Here is a 21,958-nt window from a genome sequence, read left to right as displayed (position 1 = left end):
TTACTGCTGCTGCTGTTGTTGATACATTGCTTGCTGCTGCTGCAACTGTTGCTGTAAGAACTGTTGCTGTACCTCTACCATCCTCATCATATCTGCCTTGGCAGCAGCTTGCTGTTGCACCATCATTTGCATCAACTGTGAAGCACTTATCGTCTCCCCAAGCTGAATATTTGGTCCTTTGGATGTCCCGATCCTCGGAGCTCCCATCTCTAGAGTACTGCCAGTAGGGTTGATAGTGTGCTCTTGCTGTTGCACACCTCGAGTCGGCGCGGATGAGGTACCTTCCTGCTGTTCAGAGGGTGCCCGCCGTGGAGCCGTCCGCAAATCGAGTCGGCCTTCTGGCACGCCCCTGACCACGCCCTCGCGCCATATCAACCTACACAATTTGTCCAGCATCAAGATTATCAGATTAAGACAAATTTTGTATCCTTAGTATGCTAAACACACCATTTAAATATCTTACGTGTTTAGTATTTTCCCCACTCATGCTTACTCGAGCCTAAACCCAAGGATTCCTAAACCTGGCTCTGATACCAAATGTCACGCCCCCGCCTCTGCGGGGCACGTGAGAAATCCAGTGCCCACGTGGGGGCCATATGAGAGGGGACCGCGGGGCTCCCCTGCCAGATATTGTCCAATTCTGGGGCTTCACGCAAGCGTCCTTCACCCCTCCCCGATTTTGTTTTCCTTCCAAAACGCGTCTGCAGGATTAGAAGACACCCGCCTCATATGCCCAAGCTCTGGAACGAGTCTTTCCGATGTGGGACTATTGGGCCTTACACCAAAGGTGAGAACCTAGAAAAAAAAAAGAGGATTGATGGGCCGGCCCGAAGAAGCCGAGCCCATCTTCATTTACGATCGTGCCCTAGGCACGATCTTGGAAGAGGAAACGCAAAGGGGGAAGGGGATAACAACCGGAAGAGCGATCGTGAGGGGAGGCGACGGATTCTGCGAGCCGGCCGGTCAAGGAGGATGCCATAAAGCCTCCTTCCTTCAATGAAGATCCCCACAAATCGAGCGAAGAGGTCTTGGATTCATGCATGTAGATTCGAGTTTGCTCAAGGTTTTTTCCTTCAATTTCTCGCCGGAAAGGTCGCCAGAACACCCCCATCGGACCGAGGTAAGCATGGCTCACCCCTTGCGCTTCATTTGCTATGTTTAGGGCTGTGTTGGTTGGGGTTTGGCCGGTGAGATCGTCGAAGAAAAGTCCGAAACAGGGTACCCCTGTTTCGGCTTTTCTCTTTCGGATCTTGCCGCCGCCGGCCGCCGGCCGCCGGGATTGGCCGGGATCCATGGCATTTGGGCGTTGATTGGGACTGTGTGAGGATTGGTGAGGGATTTTTAGAATTAATTGAAGATGAGAAGTGGTGGATCCGAGGTTTTCTTCCTCGTGATCCCATCCCCTTCTCCTCCTCCTCTCGTCGGTTGGCCACCGGCGGCGACGACTGTGAGTCGTGGGCCACTTTGGTTGCCGTCGAGTTGGGGCCGAGCCACCATCATGGTGGCCTTCCGTTGATGATGGAGGAGGGGGAAGGTCCATCCGGTTCTTGGGAGAAGAAGAGGAAGAGACTATTTCTTTCTCCCTCTCTTGGCCGGCCGCCATCGCCGGCGACTGCAACCGTGGTGGCTGGCGATGGTTCGGCCAGTGGTGGCCGAGGGTTGGGAGGGTGGTGGCCGAGGGTGGGGAGGGTGGTGGCTGCTGCCTTTGGACCAAAGAAATGGAGGAAGGGGAGATGTACTCCCATCCGTGAAGAGAGAAGGTTCTTCTTCCCTTTTCTCTCGTTCACCCTTTTGCTCTTTTCACCGAGACCGGCCATCGTTGCCGGCATGGCGGCGGCCACGGTTGGCGATGACATGGGTCGGTGGTGAAAAGGTGGGGGTCGGGCCACCCCGACTGCCTCCTAGATCTGGAGGGATTGAGATGATTGGGGACCTAGTAATGGGCCCCATAGTAGATGTGGATTATGGTTTAGAATATTTAAATATTAAATAATTTAGTTTGTGATTTATAATTGATGTTGTAGGGGAAGAGTCAGCGGTGCCAGGAGGTTTTGGTCAGGGGACTCAGCACCCCAGCTCGTAGGGTGTGATTTGGATACATGTTTGAGTCAGTCTACAATTTCTGTAAGAATTCCTACATCCGAGCACCTCTATGCATATATTTAATTTATCGTTGGGTTATTTTATAATTATGTTGTTATTTGTTTTATGAGCTGATATGACATATATGAGGTGTGCATCTTGTTTGCTATAAAAATATAAAAATAATTAAATTGGAAAGAATAATCATATTTTTTTGAGAATACATAAAATATGTAATGTGATTGAAATTGGATTAAACATATAAAATTAGACATGTAAAAAAATGGGTTGGACTAACCTTGTCATGAGATAGTCTCTACGAGCTTATGCGTAGGATAGCTGTCACGAGCTGATGCGTGGGATAGCCTCCACGGGCTTACGCGTGGGATAGCCTCTACGAGCTTATGCGTAGGATAGCCTCCATGGGCTTACGCGTGGGATAGCTGCCACGAGCTTATGCGTGGGATTTGTGCAGTCTTGGACTGGGTCATGATCTTGGTTAGTCCAAAGTCAGAAGTGAAAAATCTTAAAACTTAGGAATCAGAGTAATACGAAAGTGGATCACATAATGTGTAGAAAAAGGGTTTATGTATATTTACTGGTTATATATACTTGTTGTTGTTGAGCTTTTTGAATGATGAAATAACATTTATTTGTTGCTTAGATTATTTTATTATTATTACTGTGTGTGGCTGTTGAGATTCTTATTGGGCTGAAAAAGCTCATACTACACTTACTTTCTTTTTTCGAGGTATTGAATTTGTAGAATCCATCGGGTGGGACGAGAAGTGAGATCGATCTGGAGTCAGACTGCTAGATAGTTAGAAGTTAATTTATCTTTTATTTATGGACATTTGAAATTGTGTAATCAATCAGTACATTTTAGTTGGTTTGATTTAAATACATTAATCGTTAATTTTTGGCATTTTTGTGAATATTGTACCTTTTTAGGCCTTATATGATCTCTAGGGTTTTACTTTAGGAATTATGTGGCCGTGTCACGTGGTCGACCCGAGTGTTGGGTTTGGGGCATGACAGATTTGGTATCAGAGCCGAGGACGGCTCTTGTCCGATGGTGGAAAGGGTGTGAGGCCCAATAGTCCTATATCGGAAAAACTCGTTCGAGAGCTTGGGCATATGAGGCGGGTATCTCCTAATCCTGCAGACGCATTTTGGGAGGAAAAAAAACTGGGGAGGGGTGAAGGATGTTTGCGTGAAGCCCCAGAATCGGACAATATCTAGCAGGGGAGCCCCGCGGTCCCCTCTCATGTGGCCCCCACGTGGGCACTGGGTGCCTCACGTGTCCCACAGAGGTGGGGACGTGACAGTAGGTGTTGCCGAATTACTTCCTATTGTCTGTGATGATAGCACGGGGAAGACCAAAGCGACATATAATTTGCTTCCATATGAAGCCCCGCACATTTTTCACGGTGATGTGAGCTAAGGGCTCAGTCTCGACCCATTTGGTGAAGTAGTCGATGGCCGCTTTCAAAAGTTTTCTCTATCTAGCTGCCTAAGGGAAAGGTCTCAATATGTCACCGATTGGGGAAAGGGACACAGCTGGTTGTCACTGGACGTTCACGTGTCTCTGGCACCGATCCCACTTTGTTACGAAGTCTGTAGCATCCTTTTGAATGCTTAGCTAGTAGTAGCCCGGACGTAGAATCTTGTGGGCCAGCATTCTACTGTCGAGGTGGCTTCCACAGATTCCTTCGTGAACTTTGTGCAGTGCATAATTATCTTCACTAGGGCAGAGGCACCAAAAAAGAGGAATAGTGATTGACCTCTTGTAGAGTTTTTCCTCCAGGAGGACATAGCATGCGGCCTACTTCTTTAGCCGATATGCTTCTCATCGCTCCTGCAGGAGTTTGCCGTCTTAAAGATAGTCCACGATCACAGCCGTCTAGTTGCGCTCGAGCTCAGCATACAGTGTGTGAACGGGTTCCTCCTCGATGCTCGTGCGATCGAGCACATCAAAGTAGATGGACTAATGGACATCAGTCCAATTAGGAAGTTACCATGTTGAGTGGAATAGTTTATTCCAAACTAGAAGGGGTTAGGGCTAATTTACTTAATTACTCCAAGCTAATTTGGCACATCTCTATTTAGCAACCAGAGATTCTACATTTTAATTTTTGGATAGCAATTTCCTGAACTTGAAGATGGATGATATAGTGCAAGTGGATCTCCACCTCTCTCTCAAAAAAAAAAAAAATTGTTTACTCCCCTTAACTTATTCCCACACCAACACAAGCTATGTTTTATTTAGTTTACACAATCTATGTTTTAGTTAGTTTGCTAGTTATGGTAATCAAAGAGTAAGTTGAGAGTTTTGATATGCAACCGTTATTGGAACCCATCTATCTCACCGGTATTTAATATATTGTATCCAATGATTTAACGCTCACAGTTATCATCAATGTCCTATATGTTATAGTTTTAGTCGGATAGTGTTTTACATCTTATTGTTCATAGATGTGTGTGCAAGATTGTCCTTTGTTTTTCTCCCCTATTTTTCCTATTCATTGAGTTTATCACTTAGATTGCATACCTTTTCGATCTTGTTAAAGGTGGCTACATACCTCAGTTCTTATACTTGCTGAGATTGGTTATCTTACTTGTTACCTATTTCGATGCTTTTACATAGTAGCAATTAGAAATTTATCATTATGCCATCATGATAACATTCTACTTTGTTAAAATTAATATTATTGTCCTTACTAAAAGTTCATTCACATTATAAAATATACATATTTAAATATGTTGTGACATTTAATATTTAATAGTTATTTCTTCTATAAAAATCTCTCTATTGCTTGATAAAAAATAAAAAATAAAAATATTTTATTTTATTTTTTATGATATTTTTAAAACTTTTTTAAATATCAATAAATTCAATATATCCCTATATTTATATACAATTTTTTCCTTACAAGTTATTATTAAAAATATAGATAATTTTATTTATACTGTAATTAAAGAGTTACGGTGGTATTTATTATACGGTTTTTAATATTTTTACATTATATTTTATTTATATAATTTATAATATTTTTAATATAAAATTCAGTCAGATTAGTTTTCGAGCTCTTTGGCCAAATCAATTTTGTGCATCCTCATTTAGGATATGAATTAAACCCAGCATTAATGTATACTCCTAATCAATATTTTTTTTGTCAGCTAATCATGTCTTTAAAGAGTATTTTTGACTTGTCGATAGGATAAATAAAGAAGAATTACAAACTAAAACCAGGTAATTTATCATGAATATGGAACAAAATGTTATTTCTCAATGTTTTTTTAAAATATCTCTAAAATAATGTCATGGATTCATGGGCTACAAACTAATACTTGGCAATTTATCATAAATACAGAGCAAAATATTATTTTTTAGTATTTTTTTAGACTATCACTAAAATAATATTGTGGATTGTATGATTTCTTATATTGAGTCTTGGGCAAGGGTAGGCTATAGAAAAAAAGCATGCATATAACTTTATGTGAGGCTTAAATAAGCCATAGAAACATATCTTACCTGTGCAAACTAGGAAGACGATTGCTTTGAAAACTTGAATGAAGATGTTGATGAATGGTTTGTGCTAATTTGGCGAGCCAGTATGGCTAGTTCTACAAAATCTTTTTTTACTAAGATATGAATTACACCTTAATGGCATTATATCCTTGTTGTTTTCGTTAATATATTATAGAAATCCAAGAAAAAGAGAAGTCTCCCGAATCTACGAAACCCTACTTGATTCCACTTTCCACCTTTTCTATAGGCTCATGCAGGTGAAGTAACAATTCTTTAGAAGTTTTGTGTACGTGACATGCATGCATATGTGCATGTGAAGTAGTAATTCTTTAGAAGTTTGCAGTGATATAATTGAATCCATGCATTTAGAAGTTTACAGTGATATAATTGAATCCATGCCATAGCTTTTTAAAGAATTTTTGAATTCTAATTGAGAGTCTGATTATATGAAGTGGATATGACAAACTGTTGTTGTTTTAGCATCGAGAATAGGCCCAGATGTTAGGTGTGAAAAGTGGTCTCAGATACAAGTGGAGACTTACATCTACAACATGGTTTCCAAGACATGGTTACTACTTCACTAGGTCTTTGTCTCATTCTTGTTCCGGGAAAAAAAAAACATACTGTAGATTGCTAGCGTGCATGGTTGTTCCATGTAAATATCTATAGATTGCACCCGTAACATTAGCCTTTTATTATAGACATATCTCAAGATATTGGATGTCTTGTTGGGATTTGATTGTTTTCATTTTATCAGATTTTGGAGTACTAAAAATTATAATTAACGTTCAATTAGTGGATCTCAGTTTAGTATACTAGCAGATTTGCATCTTAATCATTAAAAAATAGGATGATTTAACATGTGGTCCCTTGCAGACTCGTCTGTAAGGAAAAGAGCCCTTGGCCGAGACTTTAGTTTACGGTCATTGTGCAATGCAGAGAAGGACTGAGAATTAAAAAGTACCTGAGCCGCGGATGCTTTTAAAAAAATGTTAGGAGGTAGTTTTCGTTAGGATATTTTATTTTTTAAAATAAATTCTCTAGCCTTCTATCCAGATAGAGACAAACTAGCATGTCATTTTCCCTCTTTCTTCCCCAGAAAAAACGTTAGATGGCCATCTAAATTTCATTGCGAGAATAAAATAAAAACATATTATTTCATTTATTTGTTACCATCTGATGCATGAGCCATTGAAAAAGCTTGATTCTCTGCCATGAAATAGGAAAGGAACAAAAAAATTGGCTTCATTTCCATCACACTCGTGAGGTTAACTAGTTAGCAATTAAAATTACAAGCAAATATAGTGGAACTCTTTACTGCGGTTGCAGTACCAAAGAGAAGAATGAAAGGACCCAAGAAGTGTTGGTTCCCTTTTTATTTCCTGTTTAATAATGGCAAACATGATATTTTCTGCGAAATCCTGAACAAGCAAATCTGAAATTGGTGTTTCATGATATATTCGGAGTGGCAGATAGCAACAAGTTATTCATGTGTGTTATTTGCATTTTCACCCGCCTATAGTCTTGCAGTTAAAGTATGCTTTAATAAAGATGCCTTGGGGTCATCTTGAAAGTCTTGCCTACCTTTATTCTTGTAGGTTGGATACTCAAGCTGCAAATCCTTAAGACGGATACCTACAAACACAAAGGGAAAAGAAATATTAGAACTTTAGACCCTAGCATAGAAGATTTCAACACATAAATGGAAACTTCTATTTTTGAGGGGTAAAGACATAGATGTTAATTTTAGATGGATCAAATGTTTACATAGCATAAATTTTTGTTAATGACTTTGTCATATCCTTATGTAATTCTTATAACCCGAAGATGAATTGCAGTTTTCTTTCCAAAACAATCCAGCATTAAGAGATTTAAAAATATCTGATTTTGATATGTACTTTACTTGATTTAGTATTTCCCATCACCAGATGCATTAGTACTTCCACCATTCTTTTCTTCTTCATTAGCAGATTTTATAAGATGTTGATATTTTTTGAATTTATACGAAATTTTATCAGCTGCTAAAATTTGGAAAGATCCTGGAAATCAAATTTACTTGTGAAAATGTTCAGAATTCTTCATCAATATTTAGAATTTTTCAAATCACACCAGCTATTAAAAATTAGAAGGATTTTGAAAATCAAATTTAAGCAAGGAAAACTTCCAAATTTCTAATTATGATAGTTGAAAAACCTCCAGATTCTTGATTGGGTGAATAATTTAGTAAATTTTATATACCAGTTCTTAGAATTATGTAAATGTTCCAGATTTCTCATAGCTGATTAGCTTTACGAAACTTGAGGCTGGCTGTTCAATTTCTATATCTATCTATCTATCTTTCTTTTTTTCTTTCTTTGGTACAAATCTATCTATCTATAAGCCAATAATTTTATGAAACTTGAGGCCGGCTGTCTGCATAGGGTTTCTACACCGGCTCTTGATCGCATTTTGGAAAACTGAACATTGGCATAAAGTTTTCCATATGCATGAGCATGTAGATTTAGGATGCCTTCTAAAGGAAGTACAATTATTTGCGCACCTAGCAGGAATACCGGGCATAGGAATCAGACTGTTGACTATCTGTAGTCTAATTCTCTATAATATTATATAGAAAATGCCCTGCATGGTTGCTATACATGTGCATGTAGTGTTGTACACGTAACACTCTAATGACAAATTTGCTGTTCTCCACAAGTAGGGCTTTAGTCTAATGGTTGCACCTCTTTTGTTTTAGGAGGAGGTTCTCTTTCCAGACCGAGCGAGGTAATTTTCTAACCATTTGATATGGATTATTCTTCCATCATTTTAATGAAATTATTGATTCTTAGAATCAAGAAAGTTTACACTTTAATAACTATACTCTTTCTTGTTCAAATAATAGAAAAATGAAAAGTATTGAAATATATATATATATATATATATATATATGGGGATAGATAACCTACTCTCTGTTATGGTAGGTTATCAATCTACCCATTTTTCATTGGACAAAAAATATCCTTACCTTTTCTAACTCTTAAGGGTATTTTATGTCTTTTTACAATCCCATATTAACTCACCCTCTCAACCCCCTAATTAATACTCTCTCCCTCTCTCTCTCTCTCTCTCTTATATATATATATATATAAACATACATACAAACATACATACATATACATATATATATATACACACACACACACATGTATATATGTATACATGTGTATGTATACATATATATATATATACATACATATATAGATAGATAGATACATATATACATATATATATATATATATATGTGCATACATATATATGTATACATACATATATATGCATATATATATATATATATATGTATGTATACATATATATACATATATGTATACTGGAGAGAGAGAGTATTAATTGGGGGGTTGAGAGGGTTAGAAGATAAAAATCTGCAACATACCTCCTTAAAGAAGAACCCTTTCTTCTTCAACTTTGCTCGCGATAGAGGAAGAGGAAGGAGGAACCTTGCACGTGGATCTTCCTTGCCTTGCTACCATGGAAGAAGAGGAGGATGAAGACCCCTTACTGCCGTGGAGAAGGAGGAAGAAAAAAGAGGAGGCGTGAAGAGGAAGAGGAGAGAATTATTTCATAACTCCTCCCTTGCTACCCTTTTATAGATTGGGTTTAGGGCTCCTCCTAATCTTATTAGGAGTATGGGACTATAACCCACCCTTGGATTAATGCCAAGTATTCAATCCTTGTGCTCATAGATGCATGACATGTGTCTATTTAATCAATTGATTAATTTCCTAAACATATTAGGATTCCTAATCTTATTAGGAGAATTAATTGATTTGGGAGCATGCATCCTACGATGCCATGTGGACTTTAAAGTCCGCATAGTGTGAACATGACTTAAGTCATATTCATCCTATGACGACATGTGGTATTTAAAATCCGCACAAACCTTGGAATATGAGCATATGTTTAAGATCACTAGGGATTGTGACAGAAATATATCATAGCTTAAGGTTATGATCACTTAGGACATGACAATTAAATTCAGTGCTTAAGGTGTAAGATCACTGGGCATTGTGATAAAATGTATGTATCGGATTTGGCTTTCGATGAGTGTGGAAGGAAGGTATAAATTGTCTTTGATCATGATAAGAGAGGTTTGACCTAAGATAAGTGTAGGAAGGTCAACAATGGCATATCGGTTATACCATATTCATATATTATTTAAATGATCTGGAAGTTCAAACTTGATATGGGTTATGATGTGATCGTACTTTGGTTTTGCTGCTAATTATTAGAGTGGGATTTGTATGTAGATCTTCCATGGTATTGGAGTGAGCTAAGAAGATTTCATAATATTGAAAGGAATGTTCTTCGAAGTTGAATATGTATGTGGATTATATTTGGCATTGGCATATTGGATATTGCAAATAGGTCCATTTTCTATTGATGTATTTGATTATTTTGAGGACATAGAGTATGCATATTGATGGAGAAATTCTAATTATTTGAATTCTCATGTTTGGATTGGGCTACTGGATTTTACTTATAATCGTAGAAGACTATTTGATGTGTTAATTTAAAACTAAAGCCTAGGTTTAAGATTTGAGCTGGGATCTTTTGTCATTGTTGATGAAGCCACTAATAAATATCATATTGAGTAAAGACTTCGGTCATGAGATGCTTATATGAATTATCATATATAGCATTACTGATGGTTATTAAGAACCTTGGTGAAGAAAGATTTGAAGATTGATAGAGTTAATTTCTACTCATAGTAATATTGGCTCAATGACTTTTAACCCAGTGAATTTGAAGTAAATCCTTTTGGAAGGAAGGTCAATCTAAATTATGTAATTGAATTGCTAAGGAATCTAGAGATAAATAAATCCGGATATTTTGGATTCTAAGTTGTGAAGATCATGTAGTGACCTTAAACTTGATTAATGGCTTGAGGGTTAGTTATGGTTAGTATACCCTTCATAAATTGAGGACAGAGAGATTTGGAGGTTCCGCTCAATTAAAGTTTTGAAATTTGTTTTTTTTTTTTTTACTCCTAGTGTAAAGTGATATTTCGGTCATAAATCATTTAGAGGCTTTAGAGTATTTAATGGATTAAATCAGAGTGCGCAGCGGAAGTGTGGTGGTTTGACTTATTTTGAAACTGGTTAAGGATATTAATATTTGATATAAAAGGTATTATGATGGAACACTTGAGTTAGTTTCTAGTAGAAGAGAATGTTGTTGATTCTATGGACGATCTAGAGGTAGCTATGTAATTTTCACCAGTGGGTTCTTATATTGTTGACAATTCTTGGAAAAATCTTGGGTATCTTACATTTAGCATTAGCAGATTGATGATTCTTTGGTTGGGCTTAAACTTGGAATGTTTTAACATAAATCTCCTATTTGTTGGGATGATGTGGGCGAGAGAAAATTATTAGGCCCAGAGATAGTGCAATAGACCATAGATAAGGTGCAAGTGATCAGAGAATGACTTCATACAACTCAGAGTCGTCAAAAAGGGTTATGCTGATAATAGGAGAGAACTGAAATTTTAAATTGGGGATCATGTTTTCTTGAGAGTGTCACCCACTTGTTGTCGGCACCCCACGCCGGAACCCACTCACACCAGCGCCGCCACCGACGTCGGACAAGCAAGAGAGATACAAACGGATAAGCACTCTCTCGCTCCCTCGACTCCGGACTCAAGGATCACCTCTTCGCTCCGCCTACGAAGGGCAAAAGATTACCCCGTGGTATCAGTAGGGTAAAACACTTGAGCACCGCAACGGATTATCAAAGATCAAAGGAAGAAGAAGGAAGAAAATAGCAAAGCAAACACAAAGATGTAACGAGGTTCGGCTACAAATAGCCTACGTCCTCCACCGCTCCAAATCTCAATAAGGATGAACTGATTACAGAGATAGCACACACCCGAACGATCACAAGCGATCGATCTACAAGAGATTCACACAGAATTTCCTTTGCACAAGAAGTAGGATCCCAATCCTCTTCTTCTCTAGAACCCTAGCCTCACAAACAAGAGTATCTCTCAAATATACGGCCAATCGCTATAACCCTAGGGCTCTCATGAGTCCTATATATAGTCTCAAGACCTTCAGATGATCATAGCCGTCGAAACGCCAACAAAACACCAAAAGAAAACTCATCCGTATGATTTCCGCGAGCTCGAGTCGACTCGGCTTTAGTTCGAGTCGACTCGGGCACGTCTGGACAACTTCCAGTATGACTGGCACGATCTCGAGTCGACTCCACTGTATCTCGAGTCGACTCGACGATGCTCCGAGTCGACTCGACTGTAGTTCGAGTCGACTCTGACAGTCCAGACAGAAACATGGTTTTTGCGGCTTTCTCCTCTCGGGTCGACTCGACAGACCTCGAGTCGACTCGACTGTTCCCGAGTCGACTCGACTGTAACTCGAGTCGACTCCGACAGTCCACCAGACGGAACTATTCAGAATTGATTCTCCTTCAATTCTCTTCATCACTAAAGGTCTCCATATACCCCAACAATCTCCCACTTGGAGACCTTGGGTATATTCTCTTGTTACTTGGTTCTCCTCTGTGCTCCCACTGAAACTGGATCATCCTAGTGAAATCGGTACGATGCCTCCTCAACGTCTTCAAGCATGAAGACCAGCAAAAGCTGAACAGCTCCTCAGCTTCTCCACCGTGACGACCTTCGTCAACATATCTGCAGGATTCTGACTTGTATGAATTTTCTCCAACTTGACGAGTCCCTGCTCGAGCAATGACCTCACGAAGTGGTACCGTATGTCAATATGCTTCGTCCTTGAATGAAAAGCTGAATTCTTCGCCAGATGAATTGCACTTTGACTGTCTGAATATAACATGCAATCCTTCTGTTCCTTCCCAAGCTCCTTCATCAAGCTTTGAAGCCATATTAGTTCCTTGCACGCCTCTGTGGCTGCCACATACTCCGCCTCCGTAGTCGACAATGCAACAACTGGTTGCAACCTGAAAATCCAACTGACGGCTCCACTGCCCAAGGTGAACAAGTACCCTGTCGTGCTTCTCCTGCCGTCCAAGTCCCCTGCCATGTCTGAGTCCACATAGCCCTGTAACCGGATCTCAGAACCTCCATAGCACAATGACATGTGCTCAGTGCCTTTCAGATACCTCAGTATCCATTTGACCGCGCGCCAATGCTCCAAGCCTGGGCAGCTCATGAAGCGACTCACAACTCCCACTGCTTGAGCAATGTCAGGTCTCGTACACACCATAGCGTACATCAAGCTCCCCACTGCCGATGCATACGGGATTTTTGACATATTGAGCTCCTCCACCCGCGTCTTCGGACTTTGCCCGTTTGAGAGCTTAAAATGGGCACCCAGCGGTGTGCCAACAGGTTTGGCACCCTCCATGCAGAATCTCCTGAGTACTCGGCTGATGTACTCCGCCTGAGATAGTCTGAGGATATGTTTAGACCTATCTCTGCTGATCCGCATCCCAAGGATCTGTTTTGCTGCTCCTAGATCCTTCATTGCAAATTTTCTTGATAGCTTCAGCTTCAATTTTGCAATCTCATGCATGCTAGCTCCTGCAACTAACATGTCATCAACATACAATAGCAAGATAATGTAAGATGTACCGAAGTCCCGGAAGTAGCAACAGTGATCCTCCTGACATCTCCTGTATCCTATCTCAAGCATGTAACTATCGAACTTGAGATACCATTGTCTGGGTGCCTGTTTCAAACCATAGAGGCTTTTCTTTAGTTTGCAGACTAAGTCACCCGTGCCAGCTGCAATGTATCCCTCCGGCTGCTGCATGTATATCTCCTCATCGAGATCTCCGTGGAGAAAGGCCGTCTTCACATCAAGCTGCTCTAAGTGAAGATCCTCTACTGCCACCATGCTCAGCACCGCTCGAATAGTAGTCATCTTGACTACAGGAGAAAAGATCTCTGTGAAGTCGATACCTGCTCTCTGCTGAAATCCTTTTACAACCAGTCTGGCCTTGTATCGCTTCTTCCCGCCTTGCTCTTCCTTCAGCCTGTAAACTCATTTGTTTGACAGTGCTTTCTTCCCCTTGGGCAGATCCACCAAATCCCACGTTTGATTCTGCTCCAATGACTTCATCTCATCATCCATGGCCAACTCCCACTCCTTCCTGGTATCAACCTCCAATGCCTCCGTGAAGCATTCAGGTTCGCCATTATCTGTGAGCAGCAAATAACTAAGAGTCCTATCATACCTTTGAGGAGGCTTCCCATGAGTACTACGAGTGGACCTTCTTAGTTGTGGAGGGGGTGCCATTGCTTCAGGTTCTTGCTCTGACTGAGTCTTCTGACCAGAATTTGTAGACTCCTCTTCAGGATCCATAAAACACGGCTCAACAGGTTTTGTTTCTGATTCAGTGCTCTGCTGCATTTTCTCATTGAATACCACATCATTACTACGAATGATCTTCTTGTGTTCGGGATCCCAAAGCCGGTACCCAAACTGTTGACCTCCGTATCCAACGAAAATACACTTCTTTGATTTGGCGTCTAGTTTGCTTCTTTGACTGGAATCAACATGGACATAACTGGTACAACCGAATACTCGTAAGTGCGCCAAATCAATCTTCTTCGCTGTCCATGCTTCCTCAGGAATCCCAAATTCAAGTTTCTTTGATGGCCCTCTGTTGATCAAGTAGGCAGCAGTGTTAACTGCTTCCGCCCAAAACTGCTGTGGCAATCCAGCATGTATCCTCATACTCCTGGCACGCTCATTAATTGTTCTGTTCATCCTTTCAGCAACTCCATTTTGTTGTGGTGTTCCTGGCACTGTCCTTTGCCTGACGATCCCAGCATCTGCACAGTAGTCCTCAAACTCCCTGCTACAATACTCACCACCGTTGTCCGATCTCAGGCATTTCAACCTCTTTCCTGTCTCGAGTTCTACCATCGCCTGCCATCTCCTGAAGACCCCAAATACCTCTGACTTGTGCTTCAAGAAGAACACCCAAAGCTTCCTGGTAGCATCATCAATAAAAGTAACATAGTACTGAGATCCACCAATGAAAGAAACTGGTGCAGGCCCCCACACGTCCGTGTGCACGAGATCTAGCTTTTCTTGCTTCCGAGGTTTACCTTCTTTGTTGAATGAAACACGCTTCTGCTTTCCGAGAACACAATCCTCACAGAAGTCCATCTCAACACTCCTGAGACCCTGCAGCTTTCCCAACTGGTGCATCACCTCCAGTCCCTGATAACTCATGTGCCCAAGTCTACAATGCTATAACTTGGTGTCCACATCTGCTGCAACAACTCCAATAGAGTTCTCCGTGCCGTTGGTGACATAAAGTGTCCCAACCTTCTTGCCACTAGCCACCGTCAACGAACCTCTGGATATCTTCCACTGATCAGCTGTGAAAGTAGCCTTGTACCCCTGGCTCGCCAACTGTCCAACAGAAATCAGATTCCTCTGCAGTTGAGGTACGTGCCGTACGTCCTCAAGCTCAAGTGAAGATCCAGAAACCAACTCCACTTCCGCGCTTCCCCTTCCTTGTATGGTGCAAGGCTCTCCATCCCCTAGGTAGACTTTGCCAAAGTCTCCCTTCTCATATCCTCCAAGAAGCTTCCGTTGGGATGTAGCATGGAAAGACGCGCCCGAGTCTATCACCCAAGACTCGTCACAGGTAGACAAAGATAGAACGAGGGCATCCATATCACCGTCTTCAGCAAGATTTGCCAGATCCTTGCTGACTCCTTCGGTGTGGTCGTCTTGCTTCCCTTTAGGAGATTTGCAATCCCTCCTAAAGTGCCCCGTCTTCCCGCAGTTCCAGCACTTCGCTCCCTTGTTCTGAGGTGCTCGAGACCTGCTGGATCTCGACTTCGAGTCGCTTCAAAATCGACCGTCCTTCTTTTGTCTTCCCCGGTCAGAGGTGTTTAGTGCACTTCCAGACGACTCCGTAGCTCCAGAAGATTTCCTTCTTGCTTCTTCACTCAGAAGCACTCCCACAACGTCATCAAAAATCAACTTCCCCGTTGCCGAAGAGTTGCTCACCGCCATCACCAGGCCCTCCCAGCTATCAGGCAATCCGGAGAGGATTAGCAATGCCCGAATCTCATCGTCAAAACTAATCTCCACTGACTCCAACTGGGCCGTGAGTCCATTGAACTCGTTGAGGTATTCTGCTACGCTGCCGCCATTTTTCATACGAAGATTAAACAACCTCTTCATGAGAAATACCTTGTTTGATGCTGAGGGTTTCTCGTACATCCGCGATAATGTTGCCATCAACTCCATCGTCGTCTTCTCGTTTTTGATGTTGAATGCCACTTGGGATGCAAGTGACAATCTGATGGTGCCGAGCGTCTTCCGATCGAGGACCTCCCAGTCTTCATCGGACATCTTCTCTGGTTTCTTTGCTCTACCTCCAAGAGGTAAATAGAGATCCTTCTGGTAAAGGTAATCTTCTATTTGCATCTTCCAAAACCCGAAGTTCGTGCCATTGAACTTCTCAATTCGCAACTTTCCTTCATCCGCCATTGCAGAATAACCAATAGCTCTGATACCAATTGTTGTCGGCACCCCACGCCGGAACCCACTCACACCAGCGCCGCCACCGACGTCGGACAAGCAAGAGAGATACAAATGGATAAGCACTCTCTCGCTCCCTCGACTCCGGACTCAAGGATCACCTCTTCGCTCCGCCTACGAAGGGCAAAAGATTACCCCGTGGTATCAGTAGGGTAAAACACTTGAGCACCGCAACGGATTATCAAAGATCAAAGGAAGAAGAAGGAAGAAAATAGCAAAGCAAACACAAAGATGTAACGAGGTTCGGCTACAAATAGCCTACGTCCTCCACCGCTCCAAATCTCAATAAGGATGAACTGATTACAGAGATAGCACACACCCGAACGATCACAAGCGATCGATCTACAAGAGATTCACACAGAATTTCCTTTGCACAAGAAGTAGGATCCCAATCCTCTTCTTCTCTAGAACCCTAGCCTCACAAACAAGAGTATCTCTCAAATATACGGCCAATCGCTATAACCCTAGGGCTCTCATGAGTCCTATATATAGTCTCAAGACCTTCAGATGATCATAGCCGTCGAAACGCCAACAAAACACCAAAAGAAAACTCATCCGTATGATTTCCGCGAGCTCGAGTCGACTCGGCTTTAGTTCGAGTCGACTCGGGCACGTCTGGACAACTTCCAGTATGACTGGCACGATCTCGAGTCGACTCCACTGTATCTCGAGTCGACTCGACGATGCTCCGAGTCGACTCGACTGTAGTTCGAGTCGACTCTGACAGTCCAGACAGAAACATGGTTTTTGCGGCTTTCTCCTCTCGGGTCGACTCGACAGACCTCGAGTCGACTCGACTGTTCCCGAGTCGACTCGACTGTAACTCGAGTCGACTCCGACAGTCCACCAGACGGAACTATTCAGAATTGATTCTCCTTCAATTCTCTTCATCACTAAAGGTCTCCACATACCCCAACACCACTAACGAGTGATGAGACTTGGGGCTCGTGGTAAATTGAGCTCTAAGTATGTTGGTCCGTTTGAGATTTTGGACGAGGTCGGAGAGGTGGCATATCGACTGGCTTTACCACCGATTTTATCCAGTGTACACTATTTTTCATGTGTCGATGTTGAAGAAATATGTCTCAGACCTGAGTCATGTGGTAGCATATGAGCTATTACATCTTCATGAGGATTTGACCTATGAGGAGTTCCCAACACGAATTGTGGACAGAAAAGATCAGGTACTTCGGTATTGAACCATTCCTTTTGTGAAGGTATAATAGAACAATCATACGGAAAGAGAGGCTACTTGGGGGCTCGAAGAAGAGATGAAGGTCAAGTATCTGTAGTTATTCGAAACCTCGGTAAATTTCGACGACGAAATTTTTTTTTAGGGAGGGAGAATGTAAGGATCCTTGTACGCCAATCCTGCATAATATAAATAATTTTTGCACCTATTTATGTATGATGTTTTATGATCCAGATAAGGAAGAAGCAAACTAGTTTTATATTAAATTATGTTTTGAACGTATTCGCTTGTGGTTGGTATCATGCATGCGCATAACCTACACCTGCATAATTGGACTAATGGATGTAGTGCTCTAGACTAACCATGTGATATTGGTTGCCCCGTCACGGGCTGGAAACGTGACAGTGGTAGTCTAAAGCCGGAAATAAAAGAAAAAAAAGAATTGATGTATGGATGTGAATTGGATTGAATAAACATGGACTTTGGGTTATCTCGTTATTATGGCAGGGCCTCGTCACAGGCTGAAAATATGGTACTTTGGCAGGCCCCATCACAGGCTAGAAATGTGGAACTATACTGTGCAGGCCCCGCCACAGGCTGAAAATGTGATACTTTGGCGTGCCCCCTCACAGGCTAGAAATGTGGAACTATAATGTGCAGGCCCCGCCATAGGCTGAAAATGTGATACTTTGGTAGGCCCCATCACAGGCTAGAAATGTGAAACTATAATGTGCAGGCCCCGCCACAGGCTGAAAATGTGATAATTTGGTAGCCTCACCACAGACTGAGAAATGTGACCAAGATTTGGCACAAAGTCGGAAAGATAATTGATCCGGATCAAGTTGAAGAAAAAGTATTGGAAACGGTAATGAAGATTTATGAGCTATCATCTACTATATCATTCTTGTATAGCTGGACTTTAATTGATGTTTGACGTACATACTTATATTGATTATTTGAGCCTTTTGATAGCCGGTTTATGATTTCATGAAATGTGCATCGATTTGTCGTTGTTTTCAAATTCATATTACTATTATGTTGGTATGGATGTGTAGGGATTCTTACTGGGCTATAAAGCTCACCCCCCTTCTTCTTTCTCCTTTTAGAGTTGCAGGATGCATAGACATGGATGGGTTGGGAGCGGAGCGCGAGTATCAGAGTTCTTAGTTAGTTAGTTAGTTTATCTTTCCTTGATGCCGATGAACATTTGAAGATCATGTAATTGAACCAATTTGATTATCTGAACATGTTGGATTTATCTATTTGAATTAAGTGATTAACTGTGGAATTATCGGATTTTTGTTCATCTTAGGCCTTGCATGATCTTTAGGGCACTGCTCTAGGGCTCATGCAGCCGGTCGCGTACCGGATCCGGATGCTGGGTTCAGGGCGTGACAGGAAGAATTAGGACGGGTGAAACAAGAAAAAATTTGGAGAAATATTTTTCTTGTTTTGCCAAGGCATGAGATGCCTATAAAAGGAGGGGTGGCGTGAGGGTTCAAAGTATTGGATGTGCATCAATTTCAGCCGCCCACCCCCTTCCTCCTATCCTTCCAGGTGTAAGCAAGAGAAAGGGAAGAGAAGCAGTGCGCCCTCTTCTTCCTCTTCATCCTTCTTCTTCCTCTCAAAGCAGTCAAAGAGTTGATTGAAGAGAGAGGAAATCAGCCATCAAAGGCGATCTATGCAAGGGAGCTAGCACCCCGGTGAGATCTTGGAGCGATCTATACCTCGTGTGGATACCTGTAGAGGCTGGACCTTATGCGGCTTCAAGCGAACCAAATACAGCGATCATCAGATAGCGGTGAAGAACTACCAGCTCAAAAATAAAGATAGGATCTTTACAATTCAAAATAGTAGATCTAAAAATTAATCTAGTCTTTAATTTTAATCTTTTCGATGATTTCATAATCTTCTAAGTTAAAGAACTCAGAATTTTTTTGAAATCTACATTTTCTAGGACTTTCATGAGATGAATGACCCCGCGCATGTCTTTTTGCTACGATTGTCGCAATGCGTGCGGGGGTAACCCGACACTATTGATGATAGAAGCTGAATACGTGGCAGCCATAGAGGCGTGCAAGGAGCTGATATGGCTTCAAAACTTGATGAAAGAGCTTGGGAAGGAGCAGAAGGATTGCAAGTTGTACTCTGACAGTCAAAGCGCAATTCAACTAGCAAAAAATTCAGCCTTTCATGCGAGGACGAAGCATGTTGATGTACGGTATCACTTCATGAGGTTGATGCTCGAGCAGAAACTCATTTGGCTGGAGAAGATCCACACTAGTAAGAATCCTGCAGACATGTTGACGAAGGTCGTCCCGGTGAAGAAGCTGAAAGCGAGTGTAGCTTCTGCTGGTCTTTTTTGAAAACATTGAGGAGGTACCGCCCTGATTCAGTTGTAGTGAGAGCAAAGGAGAAGTTGAGCCAGAGTCTAAGGTACTCTAAGTGGGAGATTGTTGGAGTGTGTGGAGACTTAAGGTGTTTTAGATTGCACGTGGATGCATTTCGGATCAAAATTTTGCATGGAAGAAAGCTTCTATAGGTTTCAGCAGCATTGGAGTCGACTCTAGCAGTTTAGGAGTCGACTCGCACTGTGCCGGAGTTGACTCGAGCTTTGTCTAGATTTCTGATGTTTCTGGGACGTCTGCGCGAGCCAACTCTCTCAATGATGGAGGGGACTCGCGCTGTGCCAGAGCCGACTCGCGCTGTGCTGCAGTCGACTCGATGTCGGGGAGTCGACTCGAGCGCTACAAGAGTCCACTCCAGTTCGGGCAAAAAGTTCGGAAACTCCCTGAAACGGAAGAAAAAGTCAAAGTTTGTCTTTGATTGGGACTTCTCCAAGCTGGAGGATAAGTCCAAGACGTTCCAGAAGAAGTCTTCCTAGTTTGATATGCAAAAGGAGTGCTAGATTAAGTCGATGATGTGCAAAGGGGATGGTGTTCCAATAGGACTCTGTTTTGGGATCTCAAGGCTATAAATTCGTGGCCAAGGACTTTGGGCTGGGGGGCATAAGATAGAGAGAAAGACCAAGGACATGAGAGATAGAGAGGAAGAGTTTTTCTCTTGTAAAAGGAAGAAGGTTGTTTCTCCTTTGTTCGAGCAATCAGTTTGTGATTAACTCGAAATTATGTTCTTCGTTGTAATTGTTCTACTGCAATAGATTTGGATGGTTTTTTGAGGACATAGGCAACTTTTGCTGAACCTCGGTAAATTCTGGTGTGTCTTGTTAATTGTCTTCCATAGTGGTTTGTTTTGTACTGTTCTTCGACACATAAATCGGTGTAAGATCCTACGGTTTCGGGCTCTCCTTGATTCACTTCTCCCAACATGTTGCAAGTTGGCGAATTGAGTACTGGTTAGGTTCCAGTCATGCATTTCTGCCCCACCAGTGGGTCAAGTTTTATTCAAAATAGGCCCTTTCAATCTTGATATATGTTCCCAAACTTGATCACCGGACTTGCTAATTACCGCCGTTAATTCTAATCACCTTGACCACCACCACCCCTTGTTCAAGCCCAAACCTGCTACTCTCTCTTTCAACCTCGCCAAAGCTTTCTCATGCCTAAGGCAATGGATTCCATTTGTAATCTGTCATTGCCTGAGAACAACGATGGCAACGTCAGGGCAGGGGATGCGATGGCAGAGCATGCATAAAAATTTTTAAGGACCAAGAAGGAGAGGGTGGGGGATAGGATGGGCAAAAGTGCACAACTAAGTGTTGTCAGCGATCAGGAGAGGGGATCAGGCAAAAGAGGTGCTGGAGGATGTAAGGCAAACAATGGTGATGGCAAAGCAGAGGTGCATAGGAAGGCGAAGGACATGCCAAGGTTCTATTTCTGATCCTGATTATTTTCAAACGAGGCTCGAGCGACAAAGATTTCCCTATCTATCTTGCCGCTCCCATCATAAAGATAGCAAGTTCGATCCAATGGTCACCCTATCCAAACCATCAAGTGTTCCAATGACTTTTGGGTCAACCTAGACCCTATCTCGATTGGAATAAACTAATATGCTTGAGACATTCGCGGGTGTTATAAGCAATAATATTTGTCATAGTCTCTCCTTTACTATCTTGGTGTTTTTCGGTTGTTGAATATTAAAATCAAATTCCAAGCTAGGAGTAAATCTTGTTTCTAGTATTCTAACTAGTATTTTGATATCTTGTCCATTATAAATTGCATGGATGAGATACCAAGTTGCTTTTATTTTTGTAATAGTTCTCCAACCTCCATTTTGGCCAAGATAATGTCTCAGGTCATCTCAATGACCCTTGTTGAATTAGAATGTCACTTCGTCTACCCAAGCACCTTCTTTGTCGTTCTTGGCCTTATCGCCCTCTTCTTCAGTACTATTTTTGAGCCCACGAGCTATACCTCTTGGCATCCTTTGCTTCGGCTTCTCCTCATCTTTGGTGTCCCATTCTTCCTCTCCCATAACGGCATTCTTGTGCCTACCTCAACACCTCCCTCATCAGCATCATCATCACTTTGCTTTTCTTCGGTAAGAAGTCAAATCCACCGTCTTCTCTTATTTTTGTAATTTTGTGATCTATAAGTTTAAAGTTTTATTGACATATTTTGATTCTACTTC

The 21,958-nt window shown here is 41.8% G+C and overlaps 1 protein-coding gene across 1 annotated transcript; it reads right to left on the bottom strand.

Moving 5' to 3' along the window:
• LOC120104125 lies at nt 1-21,802 on the bottom strand. Its single transcript, XM_039114655.1, has 4 exons — nt 21,676-21,802; nt 7,170-7,249; nt 6,947-7,035; nt 1-376 (listed from the first exon to the last, which is right to left on the bottom strand). The coding sequence occupies exons 1-4, from the start codon at nt 21,800-21,802 to the stop codon at nt 1-3; spliced, it is 672 nt and encodes a 223-aa protein (XP_038970583.1).
• Nucleotides 21,803-21,958: the final 156 nt, after the last annotated feature.

Source organism: Phoenix dactylifera, chromosome 16, assembly GCF_009389715.1.
Source record: "Phoenix dactylifera cultivar Barhee BC4 chromosome 16, palm_55x_up_171113_PBpolish2nd_filt_p, whole genome shotgun sequence".
Classification (NCBI taxonomy): domain Eukaryota; kingdom Viridiplantae; phylum Streptophyta; class Magnoliopsida; order Arecales; family Arecaceae; genus Phoenix; species Phoenix dactylifera.
This window is presented reverse-complemented; position numbering and strand designations above follow the sequence as displayed.

Coding starts and splice junctions, on each gene's coding strand:
- LOC120104125 (XM_039114655.1), bottom strand. CDS start 21,802: ATGGGAGAGGAAGAATGGGACACCAAAGATGAGGAGAAGCCGAAGCAA. Junction 7,250..21,675: donor GGCCAAGAACGACAAAGAAG/GTGCTTGGGTAG, acceptor TTGTGTTTGTAG/GTATCCGTCTTAAGGATTTG. Junction 7,036..7,169: donor ACTTTCAAGATGACCCCAAG/GCATCTTTATTA, acceptor TTGCTTGTTCAG/GATTTCGCAGAAAATATCAT.